Below are 23,677 nucleotides of genomic sequence, written 5' to 3' on the forward strand. Positions count from 1 at the left end.
GTCATAGAGCTCCAGCCAGAATAACATTCTTCCACCACAATCCTGTTTTCTACAAGTCAAGGAGATTGAACCTGCATACCTAACTGAAGAAAATGCACGCACACTGAGATCATGATGGCGACTTCTAGCGGAGCGGTCAGATTCACTTCCTTCCATCCCATTATTTCCTCATGGAAGTAAAAATCAAAGCATAGAAATTGACATATCCCTCTTTTCAACTCCTCTGTAACCTGAATTTTGTGATTAAAAAAAGTCAGGCAACTTTAAATACTTAGGGTCAAGATATTCACATTCATATTTAAAAGGCAAATCCTATCCTGACTTTCATTTCGTAAGAAGGATTTCGGCCCCAAACGTTGCCTATTTCCTTCGCTCCATAGATGCTGCCTCACCCGCTGAGTTTCTCCAGCATTTTTGTCTACTTTCATTTCCCTTATTTGTGGTGTGACGTTGCAAGCACGCCCAAAATAGTTTTCAACAACTTATTTTCATTTGACAAGTAATGTCACTTTTTCTTCAAAGACCAAATTAACAATTCAGACTCAATCAGTGCAGTAACTACATGCTATGCAAAATATCTTTAATCTTCACTGGAAATGATTAAATTATCCATTAAATTGTTCTGTTTTAGTAATTGCCGCCAGAATCAAGAAGATTCACGCTTCTGATTCTGATGAAGGGTCTTCAAACAAAAACACTTTTTTTCTCTATCTTAGTAAGACATGCACATACTGTAGCTTTCTGCTTGGCCTAAAGTTTTTTTAAAAAACAGGTGTGACAAAGGAGAGTCGACCACTGTCACATTGGCTGACTGGTCCAACATTTGCCATCAGGGGCAGGGTCTATAATTCAGTTTAGTTTAGTTTAATTTTGAGATACAGTGATGAAACAGGCCCTTCGGCCCACTGAGTCTGCGCCAACCAGCGATCACCCGTACACTAGTTCTATCCTGCACTCTAGGGACAATTGACAGAACCCAATTAAGTTCAAGTTCAAGTTACATTTATTGTCACATGCACTAATTCGTGCAGTGAGATTTGAGTTGCCATACAGCCATACGAATAAAAAAAAAAACACAATAGATTAGATTAGACTTTATTAATCCCCTTATTCAGGGAAAATTCAGATGTCCTTGCAGCACACTAATAAAAATACAACATAGTATTCATGAAGAAATTAAACACCAAACATAAAACATAAAACATCCCCCCACAGTGATTCCCACTGTGGGGGGAGGCACAAAGTCCAGTCCCCATCCTCTTGTCCACCCAAAGTCGGGCCTATTGAGGCCTCCACAGTCGCCGCCACGGCGCCCGATGTTCTCGCCAGGTGATGGTACTCCAATGTCGGGAGAACCCCCAGCGACTTGAGGTGCCAGGAACGGTCGCCTTCCCACTGGAGCCCGCGGCTTCCAAGCCAAACTGACCGCGCCGGACGGAGCTCCACACATTGGCGATCTCGGCGAGAGATCCCAGGCTCCGGGATGTAGGTTCAACGTCGCAGCTGGCCGCTCCGCAGAACCGCGGCTCAACGATGATGTTTTCGGCGGTCCCAGCATACTGGAGTCCCAGCGCGGCGACCCAGGAAAGGCATCGCCCGCTCCTCAACCGCGCTCCAGCGCCGCGCAGCCGCCAAAGCCGATGTTCTGCGCAGGGCCCCTCAGGAAAACGTCAATACACGATAGAGTTTAACATAAACATCCCCACATCCACATAAGATTGTTCCCGATGTTGGGGAAGTCCAGAACAAGGGGTCACAGTTTAAGGATAAGGGGGAAGTCTTTTAGGACCGAGATGAGAAAAACATTTTTCACACAGAGAGTGGTGAATCTCTGAAACTCTCTGCCACAGAAGGTAGTTGAGGCCAGTTCATTGGCTATATTTAAGAGGGAGTTAGATGTGGCCCTTGTGGCTAAAGGGATCAGGGGGTATGGAGAGAAGGCAGGTACAGAATACTGAGTTGGATGATCAGCCATGATCATATTGAATGGCGGTGCAGGCTCGAAGGGCCGAATGGCCTACTCCTGCACCTATTTTCTATGTTTCTATGTTAAGAACCTCAGCAATCAGGAATCAGTCAGGAATCCTGGCGACTGCGCAGGACTGGCAGCTTTCCGTAGACCTGGTGAAACATCTGAAGTTCCCACAGCACATTGCCACGACCACCCTGAGGCCAGATATCTTCCTGGTCTCAGAGGTGACCAAAAACATCGTCTTGTTGGAACTGACAGTGCCGTGGGAGGACCGTCTGGAGGAGGCCCACGAGAGGAAGATGGCGAAGTATGAAGAGCTGGTCATAGACTGCCACAAGCAGGGCTGGAAGGCAAGGTGTATGCCCATCGAGGTTGGTTGCAGAGGTTTTGCAGGACAATCGTTCTACAAAGCCTTGAGTGCACTGGGCATAAACGGAATGGTTAGGAGAAAGGCCATCATGAACACCACAGAGGCAGCAGAGAAGGCCTTGAGATGGCTCTGGATCAGGAGAGAAGGTCCATGGGGAGGAGCGAATGCCACCTGAACACAAGTCGTGGTCTGATCAACCACGACTGGGTCGCCTGGGTGAGGGTGTCTGATGTTGAAAGACCCGAAACACCCAATGACCCCAGGTTACATCACTGATGATGTGTTCAGGAGCATCAATCGATGTATTTGTAATTGGACACGCTAGAGGCAGGAAACATGTTCCCGATGTTGGGGGAGACCAGAACCAGGGGCCACGGTTTATGAATAAGGGGTAGGCCATTTAGAACAGAGATGAGGAAAAACCTTTTCACCCAGAGCGTTGTGAATCTGTGGAATTCTCTGCCTCAGAAGGCAGTGGAGGCCGATTCTCTGGATGCTTTCAAGAGAGTTGGATAGAGCTCTTAAATATAGCGGAGTCAAGGGATATGGGAAGAAGGCAGGAACGGGATACTGATTGTGTATGATCAGCCATGATCACAGTGAATGTCGGAGCTGGCTCGAAGGGCCAAATGGCCTATTCCTGCACCTATTGTCTATTGGAAGCAGAGGGAGAAGGTGAAAGGTTGTTTCACGAACTGGAGGCGTGTGACTAGTAGTGTGCTTCCGGGTTTGGCTTTGGGACCATGCTGTTTGTCATCTATATCAATGAGTGTAGGAAGGAACTGCAGATGCTGGTTTAAATCGAATATACACAAAATGCTGGAGTATCTCAGCGGGACAGTTGGATTGCGTACAGTTTTGGTCTCCAAATCTGAGGAAGGACGTTATTGCCATAGAGGGAGTGCAGAGAAGGTTCACCAGACTGATTCCTGGGATGTCAGGACTGTCTTATGATGAAAGACTGGATAGACTTGGTTTATACTTTCTAGAATTTAGGAGATTGAGAGGGGATCTTATAGAAACTTACACAATTCTTAAGACAGGCTAGATGCAGGAAGATTGTTCCCGATGTTGGGGGAAGTCCAGGACAAGGGGTCACAGCTTAAGGATAAGGGGGAAATCCTTTAAAACCGAGATGAGAAGAACTTTTTTCACACAGAGAGTGGTGAATCTCTGGAACTCTCTGCCACAGAGGGTAGTTGAGGCCAGTTCATTGGCTATATTTAAGAGGGAGTTAGATGTGGCCCTTGTGGCTAAGGGGATCAGAGGGTATGGAGAGAAGGCGGGTACGGGATACTGAGTTGGATGATCAGCCATGATCATATTGAATGGCGGTGCAAGCTCGAAGGGCCGAATGGCCTACTCCTGCACCTAATTTCTATGTTTCTATGACAGGCTGCATCTCTGGAGAGAAGGAATGGGTAATGTTTCGGGTCGAGACAGGTGTGAAGAAGGATTTCGACCCGAAACATCACCCATTCCTTCTCTCCAGAATGCTGCCTGTCCCACTGAGTTACTTCAGCAATTTGTGTCGACCGATATCAATTGAATTGAATGAATTTATGTAATTCAAAAAAATTTGAACGAAATGTCGTTACCATACAGTCATAACAATAAAAAACAAACAAAACATACAATTACATAAATTTAACGATACAGCCATCACTATTCTCCTCCAGGCACCTCCTCACTGTGATGGAAGGTAAAACAAACTTATCGCTTCCTTGCTTCGTCTCCCGAGGTCAGACAGTCAAACTGCTGCGTCGAGGCGATCGAGGCTCCTGATATTGGAGCCCTCGCCGGTGTATAAGATCATGAGAGGATTAGAGAGGGTAAATGCACAGTCTTTTACTCAGAGTAGGGGTATCAAGAACCAGAGGACATAGGTTTAAGGTGAGGGGGGAAAAATTTAAATAGGAACCTGAGGGGCAACTTTTTTTTTTACACAAGAGGTGATATAGAACGGGCTGCCAGCAGAGGTATGTGATGCAAGTACCATCACAACGTTTAAAAAATATTTGGATAGGTACATTAGATATGAAAGGTTTAGAGGGATATGGGCCAAATGCAGGCAGATAGGATTAGTGTAGATGGGGCAAGTTGGGCCAAAGGGCCTGTTTCCACATTGTGTGACTATGGACTTTGACAGGACTTATAACCTATAGAGCCAAAGCCAAATGTTTATCAATTGATTGCCTACGTACCTAAATGGTAGAAAGGGTGTTTAACCGTCATATGGTTAAAACGTTGAGTTGTCCCATAATACTTGCCAGTGTTCACTGTCCCCGAGACAGAACATTTCTGGTGACCGAGTGTACCCAGCGCTAACTGCCTTGATACTGATAAACAGAGGCCCAACTATTTATGATAGAGAACAAAATGCTGGAGTAACTCAGCGGGACAGGCAGCATCTCTGTAGAGAAGGAATGGGTGACGTTTTGGGTCGAGACACTTCTGGAATGGGTGACGTTTCGGGTTGAGACCCTTCAGACTAGAAGGGTCTCGACCCGAAACGTCACCCATTCCTTCTCTCCAGAGATGCTGCCTGTCCAGCTGAATTACTCCAGCATTTTGTGTCAATCTTCAGTCTAAACCTGCATCTACAGTTCCTTCCTACACGTCCCAACTAGTTAGTTTGGCTTCAAGACCATCAAAATGGAATATGGTCCAGTGCCATATCAGGTCAGGTTGCAATTAATTATCTTCTACATTGTATACTTTGGCAATGCAATTCTCACCCTGGCCACTTCTATCATTTAACTCTCCATTTCACTTTATCTTTGCTACAACCATATTAAATGTAACCTACTTTTGATCAACATCACAAAAATGCTGATAGTTCATTGGCCTACTCAACCTCATTTCCAAAATACAGAATTGCCCACCCACTTGTTAGACTTCCTACAGAGTGATTAAAAATATATACTTCTGGAACTCTGCTTTTCCTTCTATACTAACTGCATTACGGTTAATATTAGGGTAAACAAAACTGCTTGTTAATACAGCCCTAGAGTTTGAGGAGATTATCCTGCATAATTTGTCTATTTTAACCATCTTGTCAAATTGGACCAATAATAAAACCATCACACTACCAAACATAAAAAAATCATTAACACTAAACTAGTAATTGGGATTTTATTTGTTTTTTAAATAGAAAAAGATTACATATACACGCACACAGTGGTTATATAAAAGTTTGAAAAATATTATTTTATCCAGTGCTCAATTGTGGGTCTTTAAAATTCTGCATTACAAGAAAATGTAATATACCAAACATTAGTAAATCGCTTGAAATCAGCAACATTGAATGTAGTATACTAAACCAGAAGAGACATGCATTTAATAGTCTGGTTTAGTCATGCAAGTGTAACAGAAAATCTACATTGTCGAGAGATTTTGGTATTGTCAAAAATATTAGTAAAATAGCAACCTATTTGAATATCCCACCTTCATATTGTAATGTTTTGAGTGCTATATTCCTTTATCATTATCTAAACATTGTTAAATAATGGCTCGGAAGGAACCAGATGTTAAATTTAGGAAGCCGAGTATACTTGTGATGAGTCATTTAACTTCCTATTTTTTTTTGTTTACATTACTTAATTTATTTAAAGATAGTCTTTTCTCTATTTAAGTATACGTTAATTCCAAAGCAATACCAAGAGTTTAGCAGACTGATTATTTTAACCAAATCATTGAACAACCTTAATTACGAGCAGAATTACTCTAGATTTAAGAATATAATTATATAAAGGTTCACTGGAATTTAAGTTTGAATAAACATACTTTTAAAAGTGCCATACATTAATACATTATGATTACAGACTAAAGAAATAAATCTCAAACATACAGAATTTTGTTTGATATAATTACCACCAGATAATACTGATTAATAAGAATATGGATGACACGTTTACTCTTTAAAACATGTACAAAGAGAAGTTCGAAGTTAGAATTAACATATCCACGTAATTCTCCCGTTATGATTAACTTTGTTTAAAACAAGAGAAAGCTAATGAGTAGCTGCGCCCCAGTGGTATAACTTTTCAAATGCATCTTTTCAACACCAGTAATATGGATCAAAGCTCTTAAAACACCAAATCTTACTGTTAGGCACTTACAAAGATAAACTTCATAAAATAAAATGTTGTTTGTGTTGAAATATTATTAACAGAAATAAAGCTTCATATGCTCATCAGATCAAACAGCATCTGTGGAGAGGGAAATAGACAATGTTTCAGGTTGATAACCTGTTATTGATGAAAGCTCATTGACCCGAGACATTAATCTTCTCTCGCTCCAAAATGCTCTGGTCTGTTATGAGCCTCTCACATTTTGTTTTTATCTTAGATTTCTAGCAAGTTTTATTTTTGTTTTTCACAATATTAGCATAGATTCAAAGCGCACTACCGCCTCCAAATTAGTTATCACTAACCCAAACGACCACCTATATTGGCAATATACTGAACTATTGCTGGATATTTTAAAATTGTTTCCTACTTGTACAAATAATACTTTGTCTTATGATTCTTGAAATACAATAATAGAATAGTCCTGATACATTATTCCCCCGAACAGCACGTGATCACACCAAGCATATCTTCACTTTGGAACACAAACATTTCAGGAAATTCTTGTGTATTGCATTTAATACACTGTAAATAAAACTTATAATCTGAAGGACATGAGTTAGATTCCAAAAAGGTAAATAATTTGCATTACAACACAATATTCCAGTGTACCTATAAATGCATTTATAGGTACATTGGAATATTGTATTGTAATGTAAAATGACAAATGTTTATAACTGTGGAAAAAATGTCATATGGGGGCAATTTGTTACCAAATAGTAGGTGATCTAAATATATTTTAAAACATCTGTAAGTTTATATTTTTCCAACATTAGTCCTTCTATTAATACAGAGGAACGGAACAATAAGCGGATCCCTGATAGGAATTTCTAAAACCACAATTCCTATCTGAAAAGGGGATGGAGGCAAATTGCACGGTAATTTTTAAAAAGGAAACTAGATAAATAATTGAAGAAAAACCTCTGCAGTGTAATGGGGAAAGAAAGGCGAAATGGGATTTGTTAGACTGCTCTTCCAGAGATTGCATAATGCCACGGTGTATCTTTTAGGTATAAATAATTCCTTGATTTTACTATGCTTTGGAGGCAGGAAATTCAGGTTACAAAAAGTTGCCCAGAAAAAGTAAAGGGGGTATAATGAAAATATGAACAAAAGATTTTTTTTAAAGCTCTGGCAGAACTAGCACCCTTCTTCAGACTGATTGCAGTGGACGGGGGAGGGGGAAGGGGGACAAAGTCTGGCAAGTGATAGGTGGATTGTAAGAGATGAAAAGACAAAGTATTAGATGATGAGCGGATTATGAAGCCAGAGAAAGAAATATCAGTATGTGAACAGGGAGCAGGAAAAATGGGTGCAAAACCAGGTAAGGCACATGGAAGAGACGGGAAATCGGAGACGGTGGGGATTTTTGGAGGTTAGTGACCTAAATTTGGTGAATTTAATGTTCAAACTATTAGGTTGTAAGCTACCCAAGCAATTTGCATGGGGTCTTACTCTGGCACTTAAGGAGGCCCAGGACAGTTATGGGAATGGGAAGGGGAGTTAAAATGGTTAGCAAAGGGTGATCAAGCAGGCTGTGGCAGACCGAGCACAAGTGTTCGGCGAAATGGTTGCCTGAAGGGTCCCGACTTAAAACATCATCTATCCATTTTCTCCAGAGATGCTGCCTGCCCCACCGAGTTACTCCAGCACTCTCTTTTCTTTGGTAAAGCAGTATCTGCAGTTCATTACGTCTCCCAAATGTATAGAAAAGGCCTTTTAGGTGTGAAAATTACAATAATTAAGAATAAAAAACAAAACTAAAGTTTAGACTCTCAATAAAATAAACATTTCATAATGCATTTAGTCATGAATTTCATGAGGTGCAAAATTAACACCGCCATACAGACAAACTACTATTAGCATTCATAATTGAATTACTTTGTCGGCAATTACTTCACCATCACAGCCGGTTAGTAGACATTTCAAAATACTGCCTTTTTTGGGAGAACTAAGACTGCTGTATTTCACATAACACAACACTTACTGCTCCAGTGGCAGTATTCACATTTTGGGTATTTGCAATATCACCCCCCAAATAAACCATGTATTATAAAATTACATTAAAAAAATAAGTAAAAAGCTGTACTCGTGCAAATCATTTCTCTAGTCTGAATCCAGTTTATCTTTTGTCAAAAATGTTTGTAGTGTTTTACCATGTCTACACCTAACCATTTTCACTGATTTTTTATTTGGAAAAATAAAATGATTCAGTACAGCCAAGGGATAAAATTGGTACATTTTATTTACAATAATTATTAATATATTTGATTACCTAGATTTATCTTGTACCTTCCAGGTCAAATATGCTTACTACCAGTCCCTGAAAACAATACTGTATATGGAACTAAATGATAGCCACCATTAGAATTTTTAAAAAAATCAATTGACCTAAATTTGACAAAGAAACTTTATTCTAACAAAAAAAATAACCATACTTAAAGATTATAAACATTTCTCTGGCCCATTATAATACAAGTAATCTGCTTGACCTGACAACAAAGCACAATGCTTTGCATTTCTTTCTTACCAAAGTGCAATCTTTCTGCCATGCTAACACTTCTAAAATCATCTTCTTGGATTCTGAAATAACCTACGAGGCTAATGGGAGATCTTCATGTAAGTCACAAGTGCCTCGTGGGGCAGGGAATGGATTGGTTTTGGAGGCATGGCATTACTCCTGTTGTTTACCTGGACTTCTTTGGTTTCCTAATGTGTGGAGATCCTGAATGCTTCTTGTGCACTTTGAGCAGTCATGGGCCAGGGATTCCCAAGGGTTAAGGGGAGATAACTTTTTCCAGGGAGGCTTTGACACCATCCTCTTATATTTTCATTCTGTTAAACCTCCCTCTCACCGTAAATCTATGCCCCCTGAGTTTTAAACTCCTACCATGGGAAACAAACATTGGCTATCTACGCTATGCATATTACTGATTACTCAATACGCAATGTCATGGTCGATGAAGGCCAGCATGTTATATGCCTTCCTACCCGTGTTCCTATTTTTAGGGAACAAAGTATTTGTACCCCAAGGTCTCTCTGTACAACATTCACTGTGTGTGCCCCACTCCAAGGTAATTCCCCAAATGCATCACTGTGCACATCTAACCTTTCAGACCAACCTGCCATACAGATCATGTTAAAGGGCATGCTGAAGGTCTTGATCTTCAAACACCACTTTTTCCTCAATTGATTAAAGTCTGCAGGTGCAATGAAAGTGATGACTTTCATTGCCAATATTTGTCATTGCTGAGAAAGGACTCGTGAGATATGGGTAGCAGTCCTTTTCTCCCCAGGGTCTTGCTGTGAACTTTCGTTTTCAGAAAGCATGTTGGTAGAGGACATATGTCTGCAGATGTGAATATACAGTCCATCCTTCTGCTCGTATGTTTCAGTGAACGATGATTTGAAGCTTGGGGTATGGATGTGCCCAAGTGCCTGCATTTATTTACAGCAACTCGACTCCTGAGTTAGAGCAACCTTCGTTCAGGAGTGAAAGTAGTCTAGATTCAACAATTTTCCATTAGCCCAGTAGATTGGTGGCAAGATGCAACATTACAGTGAAAAATGCAGAAAAAAGCATTAGGCAACGACGCAGTTTTCCATGACACTGGTTTTCATTACGATTGGCTCCGTTGGCTGTTATCAGGCTTGCATGCAATCAAGAAGCATACGCAAGATGGAAATGAATTTCTGCAGGTAGACTATACTACACAGCTTTTCTCAGTTAACAAAATCAAGGGTTTTATTGAGGATGAGAAAAGGCCAGGCTTCCTTGCGTTTCTCTTTGAGACACACGGTCAAAAGCATGTTCACCACTCCTATATTTGGATGAATTCCACACCGCAATTCTAGGTTGACAGCAGAGACCACACTATATACAAAATCAGAAGTCTAGCTGGAAGTCTTCTTTCTTGATTACAGCATCTGAGGTTCCCTGGAATAACCAACCCCCTCTTTACCAGTGTGGATGATGAGGTCTTGAAATTGTTGTCAAAACTGCTTATGTACAAGATTTAGTACTCCAGCATTGCTCTTGTTGCTGCCTTGTTTTGTTTTAGTTGGTGCATGGACATTGTCTCCATGTTGGTCAAAAACAGCGTCAATACTTAACTGAAAAGGCTGCTGTGAAATGGAATGAAGGATGTTCACTCCATTCTTGATAAGTTCAACCTCTTTCCTGTCTCTCTGTGGGGTAGGGCCTTGGGTGTTCATGTCATGGGTTGATGGGGTTCCTGTAATCTTGTTCTTTAGGTCATGAGTTTTCTGTTGGATTTCAGCCTTCAGGTGCCAATCGAGCATTTATTTTTAATTGAAGCATTGTAAAGGTTTCAATTTGCATTTCTATTGACTGGGAGTCTATTCACAGGTTGGCGGAGGCACTTTCTGGGATGTACTACACCTTTGCAGGGTACAGGAGCTTAAATTTTTTTTAATGGTACAATTTCTATTGATAGTGGTGTTTTGGGAGAAGATTGATGGGAATTAGAGAGTGGACTCTGGGTGATCAGTTGTGCAGTCATCAATGCCTTTTATTGTGGGTGATGTGGGCATCCTTGTACTTTCTTGCTCAGTAATGATTAACTCCAATACATTCAAGCACTCAGATGGAATTGTTATGAGATCTAGTGGTTTTCTCCGACTACAAGGGTGCTACTTGTGACATCTATGCTCCAAGCATTTTGCCAGAATTACCCATTTGGAGTTAGCTTTTCTTAATCACATCAGGCCAGAGGGTTACGTCTTTTCTTACTCTAGTGTTGAAATCATCTTTGTGGATCACCGCCTTCCTCTGAGATGCAGACAAGGATTTTTTCTCCCTCCCCTCGGCCTTATCTATAATAAGATAGACATGCTCACCTATTTCTGCCTTAGCCATCTATTCTCAAGAAACTACTGAAAACAACATCTCTGGCAACAGGTGTATAGGAGCATGACCAGGACAGACCAAGTGTATAGCTGGCTGCTGGACCAGGAACTGGGTACATGCATGGCCAAAAGCCGGCAGTAAAGTTAAGGATGTTCACCGGCAATGGCTAGCCAAGGGGCCAGGTTACTTCTGGAAACCAGAAAACAACTCGTGCTCCAAAACTGGTGACTATGATTTTACATACACAATATTTAAAGGCATGTTGATACAATGTTCTTAGTATAACCACAATTAGTCAAATTTCAAATGATTTGGGCTTAGGATAAATATAAAGATTAAACAGGAGTCCACATTTTTCCTCATGATCTCCAAAATAAAAGATGTTTCACCTCAAGTACAAAGTGTAGACCTATTTTGACTGAGGCATATAACTGTTATGCTTCACACCCTGAGGCATGTAACTTTGCTGATCAGTTTCTAAACATCTGCTAAATCCCAAAAGGTCGAGTTTTACAACAGTTTGGTTATCATTGCTGGAGAATTCTTCAATAGCTGGACAAGATCCTTCAGAATTCTGGTCGGAAACTTCCATTTGACCCAGTCTGTGGGAGCCACCTTCATTTATATCACCCATGACTTCACCTTCAGTTGAAGGAAGTTCATTCAAACTGGGCTCCTTGATATGACAATTTTGTTTAAAATACTGTCTTTTCACTTCCGTACTGCTGCTTCCAAAATTGCCATATGAATGTTCATCAGATATTTCTTCATTTTCTAGAAGAGGCTGAGTTGATTCTGACCGTGAAAAAACTTGAGCTGATGGTTGCTGACGCTTGTAACCATTATCACTCACAAGTACCGTTGAATACTGAACTGTGCTTGTAGTATTCTGTGCTGACTCGCTATCGCTATCTGAAACACTTTGCCGAGGGGACGACATACATGAAGAACCTCCAATACCACTGCTGTGCTCTCCTGAGGTACTCTTTTCCTTCTTCAAAGATGACAATTGCTTGATTTCATCCTCATTAGATGGGTATTTATCATCTGCTTCAGCTTCAATAATAGTAACATCAGAAATAAAGCCATCCAGATTCATGGGATCCTTTGGGCCCAGGTGATTCTATTTAAAACAAAAAAATGTTGAGTTTAAAATGTCATTTATAATCTAAACATGCAAAAGAAACACAACAAAGAACATTGTCAGAAAAGGCAGCGAAAACTCATTCCAAATGATGAATGCAAGGACTAATTTGCATTTTATTGCAAAAAACAAACTGTTGTAGAAGCTCGGTCGTCGAGCAGCAGCTGCAGAGGAGAGTGGGGGTAAAGTCCCACTTTTGCGTCATTTGCGTGTCATGCAGGTAGCGGGTGAAGATTTTGTACATCCCAAAATCCTGGGGCGCCGCGCGCAACTGCGGGTCATTGCCTACGTCACCATGCGCGCAACATGTGCGCGGCAAGTGCCACGCAGCATTTCATGGTTGATCAGATGAGTGGGAGACCCACACCATTTTGTCACCAATTTGAAGGCATGACATGTGTCATCTATATCTATATCTTCTATACCTATCTATCTATCTTCTATCTATATCTTCTTACTATTACTAAAACTCTCATCTTGTCCTCGTCCGGTTTGCGTTGTTTTTACATTTGCACAATAATGGTACCCTATATCGCTAGGATTTTTTCGCCACCTTACTCACCGTTCTCCTCTGCTCCAAGCGCACTAAGTTTTGTTCCGATCAGTAAAATATTACAAAAGTTGTTGGCTGTTATTCGCCGAAACGGCGATGCCCCTTCCAGCACCCGCTTTCAATCACCGGCGTTGAGAATGAAGCTGAAGGAGCGGAGTGTGGGCTATGTACCGCGGGCGGGGGGTGGGCTGTCTTCGTGGGCGGGGGCTGGCCGTCATCGTGGGCGGGGGTTGTGAGCGCGGCAGGCGCTGGGGACAGGAGCCGCTGAATGAGTCTGGAACCGGTCCTGGAACCGGTGAGTGCGGTCGGAGTCGGGAACCGGTGAGCCAACACACCCTCCTCCCCCGTGAGCACCCCCCCCCCCCCCCCGTGCGCACCGTATTGATCTTAAATACCAGTTGCAATTAAAGCAACAAGTTTCAGGTACTTGAAACAGTAAAGAGCCTGTCCCACGAGCATGCGGCCTGCATGCGTCAAGCGCGACCAAACCGGAAGCGGGGGCCGCGCGGAGGTCAAGTGATCCCCATACAGGGCCGGTCCCACCGGCATGCGCCTGCTTGCGGCGAGTGCGACCCAACCGGAAGCGGGGGGCCGCGCGGAGGTCGAGTGAGTGACGTGAAGTTCGAGCGAAGTCTGCGGGAAGTTTGAGCGTGATGTACGGCGGCAAGACGTGCATACGGCGTCGAGACGCTGCGTATGCCCTTCGAGGCGGCTGCGGGCCGGCAGGCCGTTGCCGCGCGGAGTTTTTGAACACGATCAGTTTTTCGGAGCCCCGCGCGATGCCAGGACCAGCTCTGCACAATGCCATACGGCGCCGGCGATCGAAGTGGGACCGGCCCCGCAAGGCCGTACGGCTCAAGCGACCACGTTAGGTCGCGCCTGCCGCATGTAGTAGCATGCTCGTGGGACAAGCCCTTTACTGTTCAGCCTGACCGCCAGAATATTTTGAATAATTTATTTTGTTTCAGATTTTCAGCATCTGTGGCATATTTTGGTTTTCAACAGTTTGTGGTAGCTACATACCTTTAGACCAGTGGTTCCTAACCTTTTTTTGGCCATGCCCCACCTAATCACCTCTAAAATCCTGATGCCCCCCCCCCCCCCCCCCCCCCCCCATGTGGTGATATATAATTCTTATAATTTAAAAAGTAAACTCCATTTCAGCTGAAGAAGCTTAAAACGCCGATATCTTGGTTTAAACAAGCTTCAAAAGAACGTGGCATCCATGAAAAAGAAAAATGAAATAAACAAAAGACAGTTAAAGCTCCGAGTAAGAAATTACTAAAGAATTGTAAAAAAAAAGAAAAAAACATTAGTTGGAAATTGCCCCCCTTAAAAATCAAATTGCCCCCCTGTGGGGCGTACGCCCCACGTTGGGAACCACTGCTTTAGACAGATTGGTAGCAGCAGTTTAAAAAAATGTGTCAACTGCATACAATTGCTGTTAGATAACCATCTTTAGACCAGCTTTCACAGCGGATATCCATTATAACCATATAACAATTACAGCACGGAAACAGGCCATCTCAGCCCTTCTAGTCCATGCCGAACACTTATTCTCCCCTAGTCCCATCTACCTGCACCCTCCCTCCATTCCTTTTCCGTCCATATACCTATCCAATTTATTTTTAAATGATAAAATCGACCCTGCCTCCACCACTTCCACTGGAAGCTCATGCCACACAGCTACCACTCTGAGTAAAGAAGTTATGTTATAATTAAGTTTATCCAAATAAACTAATCATTTAATTTTACAGTATCCCAAAATAATTATTTTGATCACAGATATAATAAAGCAATACCTTGGCAAGATTTCCATTTCTAGATGTCCAATCAACAATCTTGCTGTTTGCAGGGTCTGGAACATTTGGCCAAACATAGGTCTTAATCCTGTAAAGAAAAATACTTTTGAAATTAAACCAGTGGATCTCTTATTGCATTTCTTGGTGGGAGCTGGAATATTACTGTTCCTTAATGACAGTTGCTCTACATCCGATATTCAGTGCAGCTCGTAAACTAAAATAAAACATTCTGAAGAATTGTCTTAACCCGAAACATTGCCTACGCATGTTCTCCAGAGATGCTGCCTGACCCAGAACTCGAGTTTTTATTCTAATGTAAATGCTTCTCATGCCGTTTGCCACACGTTTCTCAGTTTTGTGTGGAGTTCTAAACTCAGGCTATAACTACTTTTCTACCTTTGATTGTTTTTTTTGCTCTGACCAATTAGGCATGTAACTAATTTTGTACGCTCCTTTACTTGTGTACCTTAAATTGAATTAATTGTCATTCAAAAAAATTTGAACGAAATGTCAATGCCATACTGTCATAACAATAAAAAGCAAACAAAACACACAAATACATGAATTTAACATAAACATCCAACACAGGTTCTAAAGATTAAAGTATGAATCATGAGAATTGGGATAAGCACTGTGTTAAAAATAGATATTGTAGTTGGCAGAGAAGGCACATTGAGGAAAGACATATCTGGTTCTGGTATTTGTAACGTGTAGTAAAAAGGTACTGGGATTTAAAACTAAGTAGCCTTTCCATTGGTGCAACAGATAAAATGAATTAAAAGGACTAGGGAGAAAGGGGAACATTTTGAGAACAAGTACACTGAATCTCAGATTAGGTCTGGCTGTCCTTATTTGGACACCATTCCCTTACATTTACAAAATAAATGTATTGCTGATATAAAAGATCTGTTAAAAGGTTCAGTACATTAAAAACAGCTCAGCAAGTCATACCACAAATCTAAATTAAATTACACTTACAGATGCCTCTTTTTGAAGCAGAGTAGTGTCACTGTCATGGTAAGTAAGAGGAAAGATAGACAAATCGGTACCACAATTGCCTCAATTTCACCTTTTGCTGCAAAAAGGAAAGAAATAACATTACTATTGTGTCGAGGAAATTGACAGAAGAAAATCAAAGGAAAAACAGATACTTCGAGGTTTACTTCAAGAGACTATTGCATGACATCATGGAGAGATGGTGGCAATTCAATGCTCACCGGTTCTCTGACTTCACAGCAGAATTAGCCGACAGTTATACAGTGCAGAAAACAACTTTTTTTTGGTGGATACAATTATACGAAAAAATACTTGAAGGGTTTCGGCCCGAAACGTTACCCATTTCCTTCGCTCCATAGATGCTGCTGCACCCGCTTAGTTTCTCCAGCTTTTTGTGTACCTTCGTCCTTGGCTATATGTGTCTCTGTTATTACTATCTACTACATGGGCATTATTTCATTAGTCATAATATATTTTTTGTTTATGCTAATCCTATTCAACAACAGATGGTTCATACAAGTCAAACATAATACAAGGGCATCTTGACATTATTCTCTCACCTTTCAAGCAAACCTCCCACCACTGTCCCCTCTGAGCCAATCATAAGCCCCCATTTACTGTAGCGTTTACAGTGCTACTACCGGTAGTGGTCTACCTATTGACATTGGTATTGTGTTTTTGAACACAATAGTTACCGACATTACAGGGTTAACTATTGTGAATACAGCATTCAGTAACTTTCCACTGAGAAACAGGCTTCCTTTATCTATGTCCTAATTTGAACGGCATTATTCACCATGCTACACATTCCCAAACAAGAGATAATGTGTCTGAAACTTATTTTTCCAAATTTGCATGATCTTCTCCTGTACCTGGTCCACGAGAGATGCGAATTGCAACATCCACACACCCTTTCGCTACCTTGTTTAATGCTAATCAAAATTAAGTAAATGAAGATTTTAATTTTTTCTTCTACATTTCCCTCGTTGTTGATCTTTATGATCAACACAATATATTGCCACATTAATTAGGAGCAAAAATGGAGGCATACGTGTCTGATTATAATCTGGTTGGAACCAGTCTTTTTTTACCATCCTGTTTCTCGTAACTATCTAGATGCCTCACTTCACCCTCATGTCCTCTTTGATACAATGTTAGCATATCTATATATATAGATATATATATAGATATGCTCTTGTGTTTCCTTCTCCTCGGGAGTTCCGTCTGAGTGATGCAGTTTACATCTAGTGCCGTGTATCCAATTGGGTTTTTATTTTACTTTTACTGCTGTTCGTGTTGTTAGCAACACCAAATATTGTCCTTTTCACCTCTTGTTTGGGAATGCATAGCATGGTGAATAAAGCACAACAAATTAGGACATAGATAAGGAAGCCCGTTTCTCAGTGGAAAGTTATTGAATGCTGGATCATAATAGTTAACCCTGTAATGTTGGTAACTATTGTGAACAAAAACACAACAGCAATGTCAATGAGTAGTGCATCCAGAAATGGGGGCTTATGATTGGTTTGGAGAGGGGGCAGTGACGCGGTCAGCTTAAAAGATAAGATATAATACAAGGGCGTCTTGACATTCTGTTTGACTTGTATTCACCATATGCTGTTGAATAAGATTAACATAAACAAAAAGAATAATATGACTAATTAAATAATTTATACCCATGTAGTAGATAGTAATAACAGGAAAACATATAGCCAAGGACGATGTATGTTTTTGTATAATTGTATCTGACAAAAAAAAGTTGTTTACTGCACTGTATAACGGTCGGCTAATTCTGCTGCGAAGTCAGAGAACCAGTGAGCAGTTAACTGCCACCATCTCTCCATGATATCGTGCAATTTCCTCGACATACTGACACGAGTGAAGTCTGAAGTCTGAAATGTCACATATCCATGTTCTCCAGGGATGCTGCCTGACTTGCTGAGTTACTCCAGCCTTTTGTATCTTTCCTCGGTAAACCAGCATCGGTGCTTGTTTCAACCTTTCTGCCTTTGGCCTCCTCCAATGCCAGAGTGAGACCACATGCAAACTGGAAGAACAGCATCTCATATTCCAATAGAACACTAAGTGCTGGAGTAACTCAGCAAGCAGAGCTGCCAAGTTTTGTCAGAGCATTTCAGTATTCTAGTACCTGAAAATCAATATTTTGCTGAGGAAATCAGTATTTTTACGCAGTGCCATTTTGCTGAAAAAAATGTTAATTATTTAATGTGCGGTCATTCCCATGTAAGAGTACAAGAATGCATAACTTTGCTACCAATTGACATGTCTTCTATGCACCTTACTTGGCAGTGCATTCATTGCCATCTCCTTGTATACTGCTGTTTGAACGGCTGCTTCCTGCTTTTAGCACCAAGTGATGATGTAGAAGCCATTTTGGAAGCCCCCCACTCCCTCCCTCGCTCTCTCTCCCTCCTTCCTCTTTCCCTCCCTACCTCTCTCCCTCCAGCTCTCCCTCTCCTTCCTTTTTTCTCCCTCCCTTATTCCCCCCCCTCCCTTTCTCCTTCTCCCTCCCTCCTTCTCCCTCTCTCCCCAAACAGTTTGTGACCCATAGTGCTATGTTTAAAGCCCATGGCCCTCCAGCTGGTAACGCAATTTTTAAAATCCATAGAGCTGTAGCCGACAGCTCTTCGTTTAAATTCCCACGCGTTAAACTGACAGCGCTGTTTAAACCTGGAGCGGGACAGGCAGATCAAAGCTTACAAAAATAATCATCCAGATTTTGAAATTTAAAATACTAATAGAATTAATCTGCTATAATTTTTAGAGGTACAGTATGACTTTTTATATCCTTGCATTTTTTAAGCTGCAAGATGAAACAGGAAGTCGGGCTGTTTAAAAAAAAATCCGTCCTTAACAAAGCAAAATCGTACATCTGTATTCTTATCGCATTTCCGTACAAAATACGGAAAATCCGCACTACTAGGCAGCTCTGAGCAAGTTTGGCACTTGAATTCTCCAATATTGAGTAATATACGCCGCACCCTCCCAACGTCCTCTTTTACTCCTAACTCATGTCATAAGTGATAGCAGCAGAATTCGGCACTTTGGCCCATCAAGTATACTCTGCCATTCAATCATGGCTGATCTACCTCTCCCTCCTAAACCTATTTTCCTGTCTTCTCCCCATAACCCCCGACACCCGTACTACTCAAGAATCTATCTATCTCTGCCTTAAAAATAACATTGACTCTGCCTCCATAGCCTTCATGGCAAAGAATTCCACAGATTCACCACCCTCTAAATATACAGTCTTGCCCCCCTATCCCTTCCCCCAGTTCGCACCTTCTCTCTGTATGTTAACCTTCCATCCCAGAGTCCTATATTTTACCTTTTCACTCCCCTTTCCACCTATATCCTTCTCTCTGGCATTGCAGTTCACTCCTCCTCTTATTTCCTCATCTGACACCCAATTGCTTATTTTTCACGAGCAGTTCACTCCTTTGAGGAGAGGCTAGTCTAAAATTAGCAGAGTCATAGTGATAAACTGTGGAAACAGGCCCTTCGGCCCAACTTGCCCACACCTGCCAACTTGGCCCAGCTACACTAGTCCCACCTGCCTGCATTTGGTCAATATCCCTCCAAACTTATCCTAACCATGTACCTGTCTGTTTCTTAAATGTTGGCGTAATCCCAGCCTCAACTACCTCCTCTGGCAGCTTGTTCCATACACCCATAACCCTTTATGCAAAACGTTTTTTAATTTTTTGTATTTAAGTCCTCTTGATATATATCCTAGCTGGAATTTGTCTTCGTTACTACCGATTCGACCTGCAAATTAACGTTTTGGGAGTCTTGCTGGAAGTTGGGGGTTTGGTGTGGGAAGGTCATAAGATCAAGTGATAAAAAGTAATCGTTCGAGAAATTTAGAGCAGAGATATTTAAAGGGGACCGGAGGGGCGGCACTCCCCCCCCCCCCCCCCCCCCTCCCCCTCCCCCTCAGCAGTGTGAAATGAACTGCCAATTACTTACTCCATCCTTCAGCCAATCACTGCACCTCAGCTGTATCCACCTATCAGTCAGTGACCAGGTTTTGGCTACCCCCATCTATCTTTTTCAGCTTTCTCTGTGTACAAGAGTTGCAACCATATTGCAACTGTACAAGACGTGGGTGAGACCACACTTGGGGTAATGTCACCGAATGAACAAAAGATGTCAGCAATTGGAAAGGGCGCAGAAAAGTTTCACAAGGATGTTACCAGGAGTTATGAGGAAATAAAAGGCAGGATAAAGCTTTGGCCTTGGAGCATAATCAAACTGAGGTTGACCGTAAAAAATCATGAGGGGCATAGGCAAGGTGAATAAATGCAGCCTTTTTTTCTCAGGAGAGGCAAGTCTAATATTAGTAGATCACTAGTAGTCATAGTGATGCAGTGTTGAACCAGGCTCTTCAGCCCAACTTGCCCACACCGGCCAACGTGTCCCAGCTACACTAGTCTCACCTGCTCGCCTTTGGCCCATATATCTCCAAAACCGTCCTATCCCTGTACCTGTCTAACTGTTTCTTAAGTGTTGGGATAGTCCCTGCCTCAACTACCTCCTCCGGCAGCTTGTTCCACACCCCCATCTCCCTTTGTGTGGAAAAGTTACCTATCAGATTCTTATTAAATCTTTTCTCCTTCACCTTAAACCTATGTCCTCTGGTCCTCGATTCATCTACTCTGGGCAATGGCCTCACCAAATGTCTTATACAACTACAACATGATCTCCCAACTTCTATATGCAGACATTTAAAGTGAGAAGGGAAAGGTTCAAAGGGGATCAGAGGGAAAATTGGTTCCCCTCCACACAGAGTGGTGGATATGTGGAATGCATTGCCAGTGGAATTGGTAGCGACCAATAAAATTATGTTTAAAGTGACATTTGGGCAAGTACATGGAAAGAAAAGGTTTAGAGGGAGATGAGCCAAATAGGACTAACTCGAGTAGTTAACATGGTCAGTGTGGACAAGTTGGACTGAATGACCTGTTTCTGTACAGTATAACTATGACTCTAACTAGCAAGAGCTAAATTAGATTTTTTTTAAATTGCAGATACTTGAAATCCAAAATAAAAAACAGAAAGAGCTAGAAATACTCGTGCCAGGCTGTGGCATTACCTGCTAGGTATATCTGGCAGTTCCCATTATCCTAGCAAATGCTATCATAAAAGAAAAGTTAAATGAATTGGTGCCTCATTTAACTAATTTTTGAGTGCAATTTGCCACAATATTCAGAAATGCATTTAATTTGGAGATTTGAGAAAATACATTACTTACCAAAATTTGAAGTAGTAAAATTAACTTCAGAGCTGTTTGTGCCTCCTTTGGCTGTTGATGCCATGACACGTACCACATACAAAGTATTGCCCTTTAATGATTTCAGTACAAACTCTTGCTGCGGTGGTTTAACAACAATACCTGGAAATAGGTTGGTAGAATTAGAAACAACTTGGATCTTATCTTCAAATCCTCATCCAATTATGGGCAATATATAATATTCCTGCACTTGCACCATAAATTTAAACAATGTGTGTACGAGGACACCTGGACCTCTGATTTTCAATCACCTTCACAAAATACCATTTTCTTTCCTCCCCACCTTATATTCCATCTGCTATGGCCTGTCTTCTTCTCATTGAAGTGCTTCTGTATTATCCTCACTAACCATACTATCACCAAGATTTGAATCCTTCACATACCTGATTCCGATATAAATCGCAAAAAAGCTGGGTCTTAAGCACCAATTTCTAAGGCACTCGATTAATTACATTAACCTCCCAACTTAAAAAATAACTTGTTCATGTGTGTTCTCTCACCATTAAACAAACTTAAATTTGTGCAATTATATTACCTGCAATATCATATGTTCTACTATCGTTCAATAATCTTAGTTGCACCTTATTACATGACTTCTGCAAACTACTGGTTTGCCCTTCATCTTCCAGTTAATCTTAAAAAACTTTAAAAGGTTCGTTAAAAAACAAATACTATTTCATAAATCAATGCTTGTTCTGCCAATCTTCTTATTTTCAACTGCTCTGTTACTTCAATAATGGATTCTAGCACTTTTCCCTTCAGATGCCAGGTTGACTAGTCTGTCGTCTCCTTTATCTCACCCTCCTTTTTTGAATAGAGGAGGTACTTTGCTTCCTTACAACCTGTGGGGACCATTGATTGTAGCATCTATGCAACTTGGTAGATATACTTGTTGTCATCTTCCTATTTCCCAAGTCACCTTGCTTAAATCACCTAGAATCATGATGACCTGCTCACCTTGAGATGCAGGTCATCATGATTCTAGAGATTTATCAAGCTTTCACTCCCAAAGCTAGAATTTATTTTAACCTATGCTAATTCAGTTTGTGATTTTCTCTGGATCTGTTGTTTACATTATTTTTTGGGAGTTTTTGCTTTTGTCTTCTTCCATGATGATTCTCACAGTTTGTTTAATTTCTTTACCATTTTCTAATTCACCGTTGTAGACCGAGGCAGGTGAAATTACAAGGGATCCACATTAATGAAATATATAACTGGCTAACCTTTTCCTCACAATAACACTGCAATTTCATTATTTGTTTAAGTGTAGTCAAACCTATCGTTTAGAAGAATTGTGTAAAACGACGGCATTGTGGAAATTATATTTAAAGCAACAAGTTTTAAGCTGCAGGGAGGATGAGAAGGGGAGAAATCTGTAATGTCGGAATTAAAGAGCTTCATTTTGCTTACTTGATTCATTTGAATTGCCACTCTTATAAAATATGGTGTAATGTGTGATGAAACCACGTTGTTCATTTACAGGTATTTCTTTCCACATCAATTCAACTTCTTTTTTCCCCACACGTTTCAGATGAACGGAAGGGCCATTCACTGGACCTAAGAACCAGGAATAATTCAGTTTATATGATACCTTGTTCATTGCTTAACATAATGGCATATCAAACCTTCAATCCTTTTACTAAAATGTATTAAAAAAATCAATTGCAATTAACATTGCATTTATCATGAGAAAATCAGTTCTAATGGTTAACATTTTTGACATTAGGCTTTGCCAGGATAGAGACAGTATGAAAAGTTAATAACATTCTACCCAAACATTTTTTATGTTATTGAAGCTGTATATAATACATTAATATTGAATATTTTGATTCTTATATCAATTTAACATGCCTGCAAAATTTTGACACAGTAATTCCATCCAACTAGTGTCCATTAAGAACAGGATACAAACTTATTGCAAATAGCATGTCCTTTAACAAGAAATCTGCCAGCCTACCAGATTACTTCTAAAACATATCAACATATGTTAAGACATACTGTTTAAAGATGCAGATAAATTAATGATAGAAAATACACAGAAATGAATCATTTCATTCTAAAAAGGAAGAAAGATTCTAAGGGGAGTAGGAAGCAACCGTGGCTGACAAGAGAAGTTAGGGATAGAATAAAACTAAAAGAAAAGATGTATAACACAGCAACGAGTAGCCGGAAGCCAGAGGATTGGGACACTTTCATAGGACAACAGAAGGAAACAAAACGGGCAATACGGGCTGAAAAGATGAAGTACGAAGGGAAGCTGGCCAGGAATATAAAGGACAGTAAAAGCTTCTTTAGATATGTTAAGGGAAAAAGAGTAGCAAAGTCAAATGTGGGTCCCTTGAAGGCAGGGTGAAATTATTATGGGTAACAAGGAAATGGCAGAAGAGTTGAACAGGTACTTCGGATCTGTCTTCACTAAAGAAGACACAAACAATCTCCCAGATGTACTGGAGGACAGAGGGTCTAAGGAGGTCGAGCAACTGAAAGAAATTTTCATTTGGTGAGAAATAGTATTGGGTAGGCTAA

General features: G+C 40.9%; 1 protein-coding gene across 4 annotated transcripts in view; it reads right to left on the reverse strand.

Annotated features, from left to right (window-relative positions):
• Positions 1-5,463: 5,463 nt before the first annotated feature.
• Positions 5,464-23,677, reverse strand: part of LOC129696516 (interleukin-6 receptor subunit beta-like) — a 70,714-nt gene continuing 52,500 nt past the window's right edge. For all 4 annotated transcript variants that reach the window (XM_055634529.1, XM_055634503.1, XM_055634512.1 and 1 more), the window contains exons 12-16: positions 22,562-22,708; positions 21,113-21,253; positions 15,820-15,916; positions 14,842-14,929; positions 5,464-12,465 (exon numbers count right to left, since the gene is read on the reverse strand). In XM_055634529.1, the coding sequence (XP_055490504.1) occupies positions 11,752-12,465; positions 14,842-14,929; positions 15,820-15,916; positions 21,113-21,253; positions 22,562-22,708 (1,187 nt within the window). In that variant the 3' untranslated portion in view covers positions 5,464-11,751. The remainder of the gene's footprint in view (positions 12,466-14,841; positions 14,930-15,819; positions 15,917-21,112; positions 21,254-22,561; positions 22,709-23,677) is intronic.

This window comes from Leucoraja erinacea, chromosome 1 (assembly GCF_028641065.1).
Source record: "Leucoraja erinacea ecotype New England chromosome 1, Leri_hhj_1, whole genome shotgun sequence".
Taxonomy (NCBI): Eukaryota; Metazoa; Chordata; class Chondrichthyes; order Rajiformes; family Rajidae; genus Leucoraja; species Leucoraja erinaceus.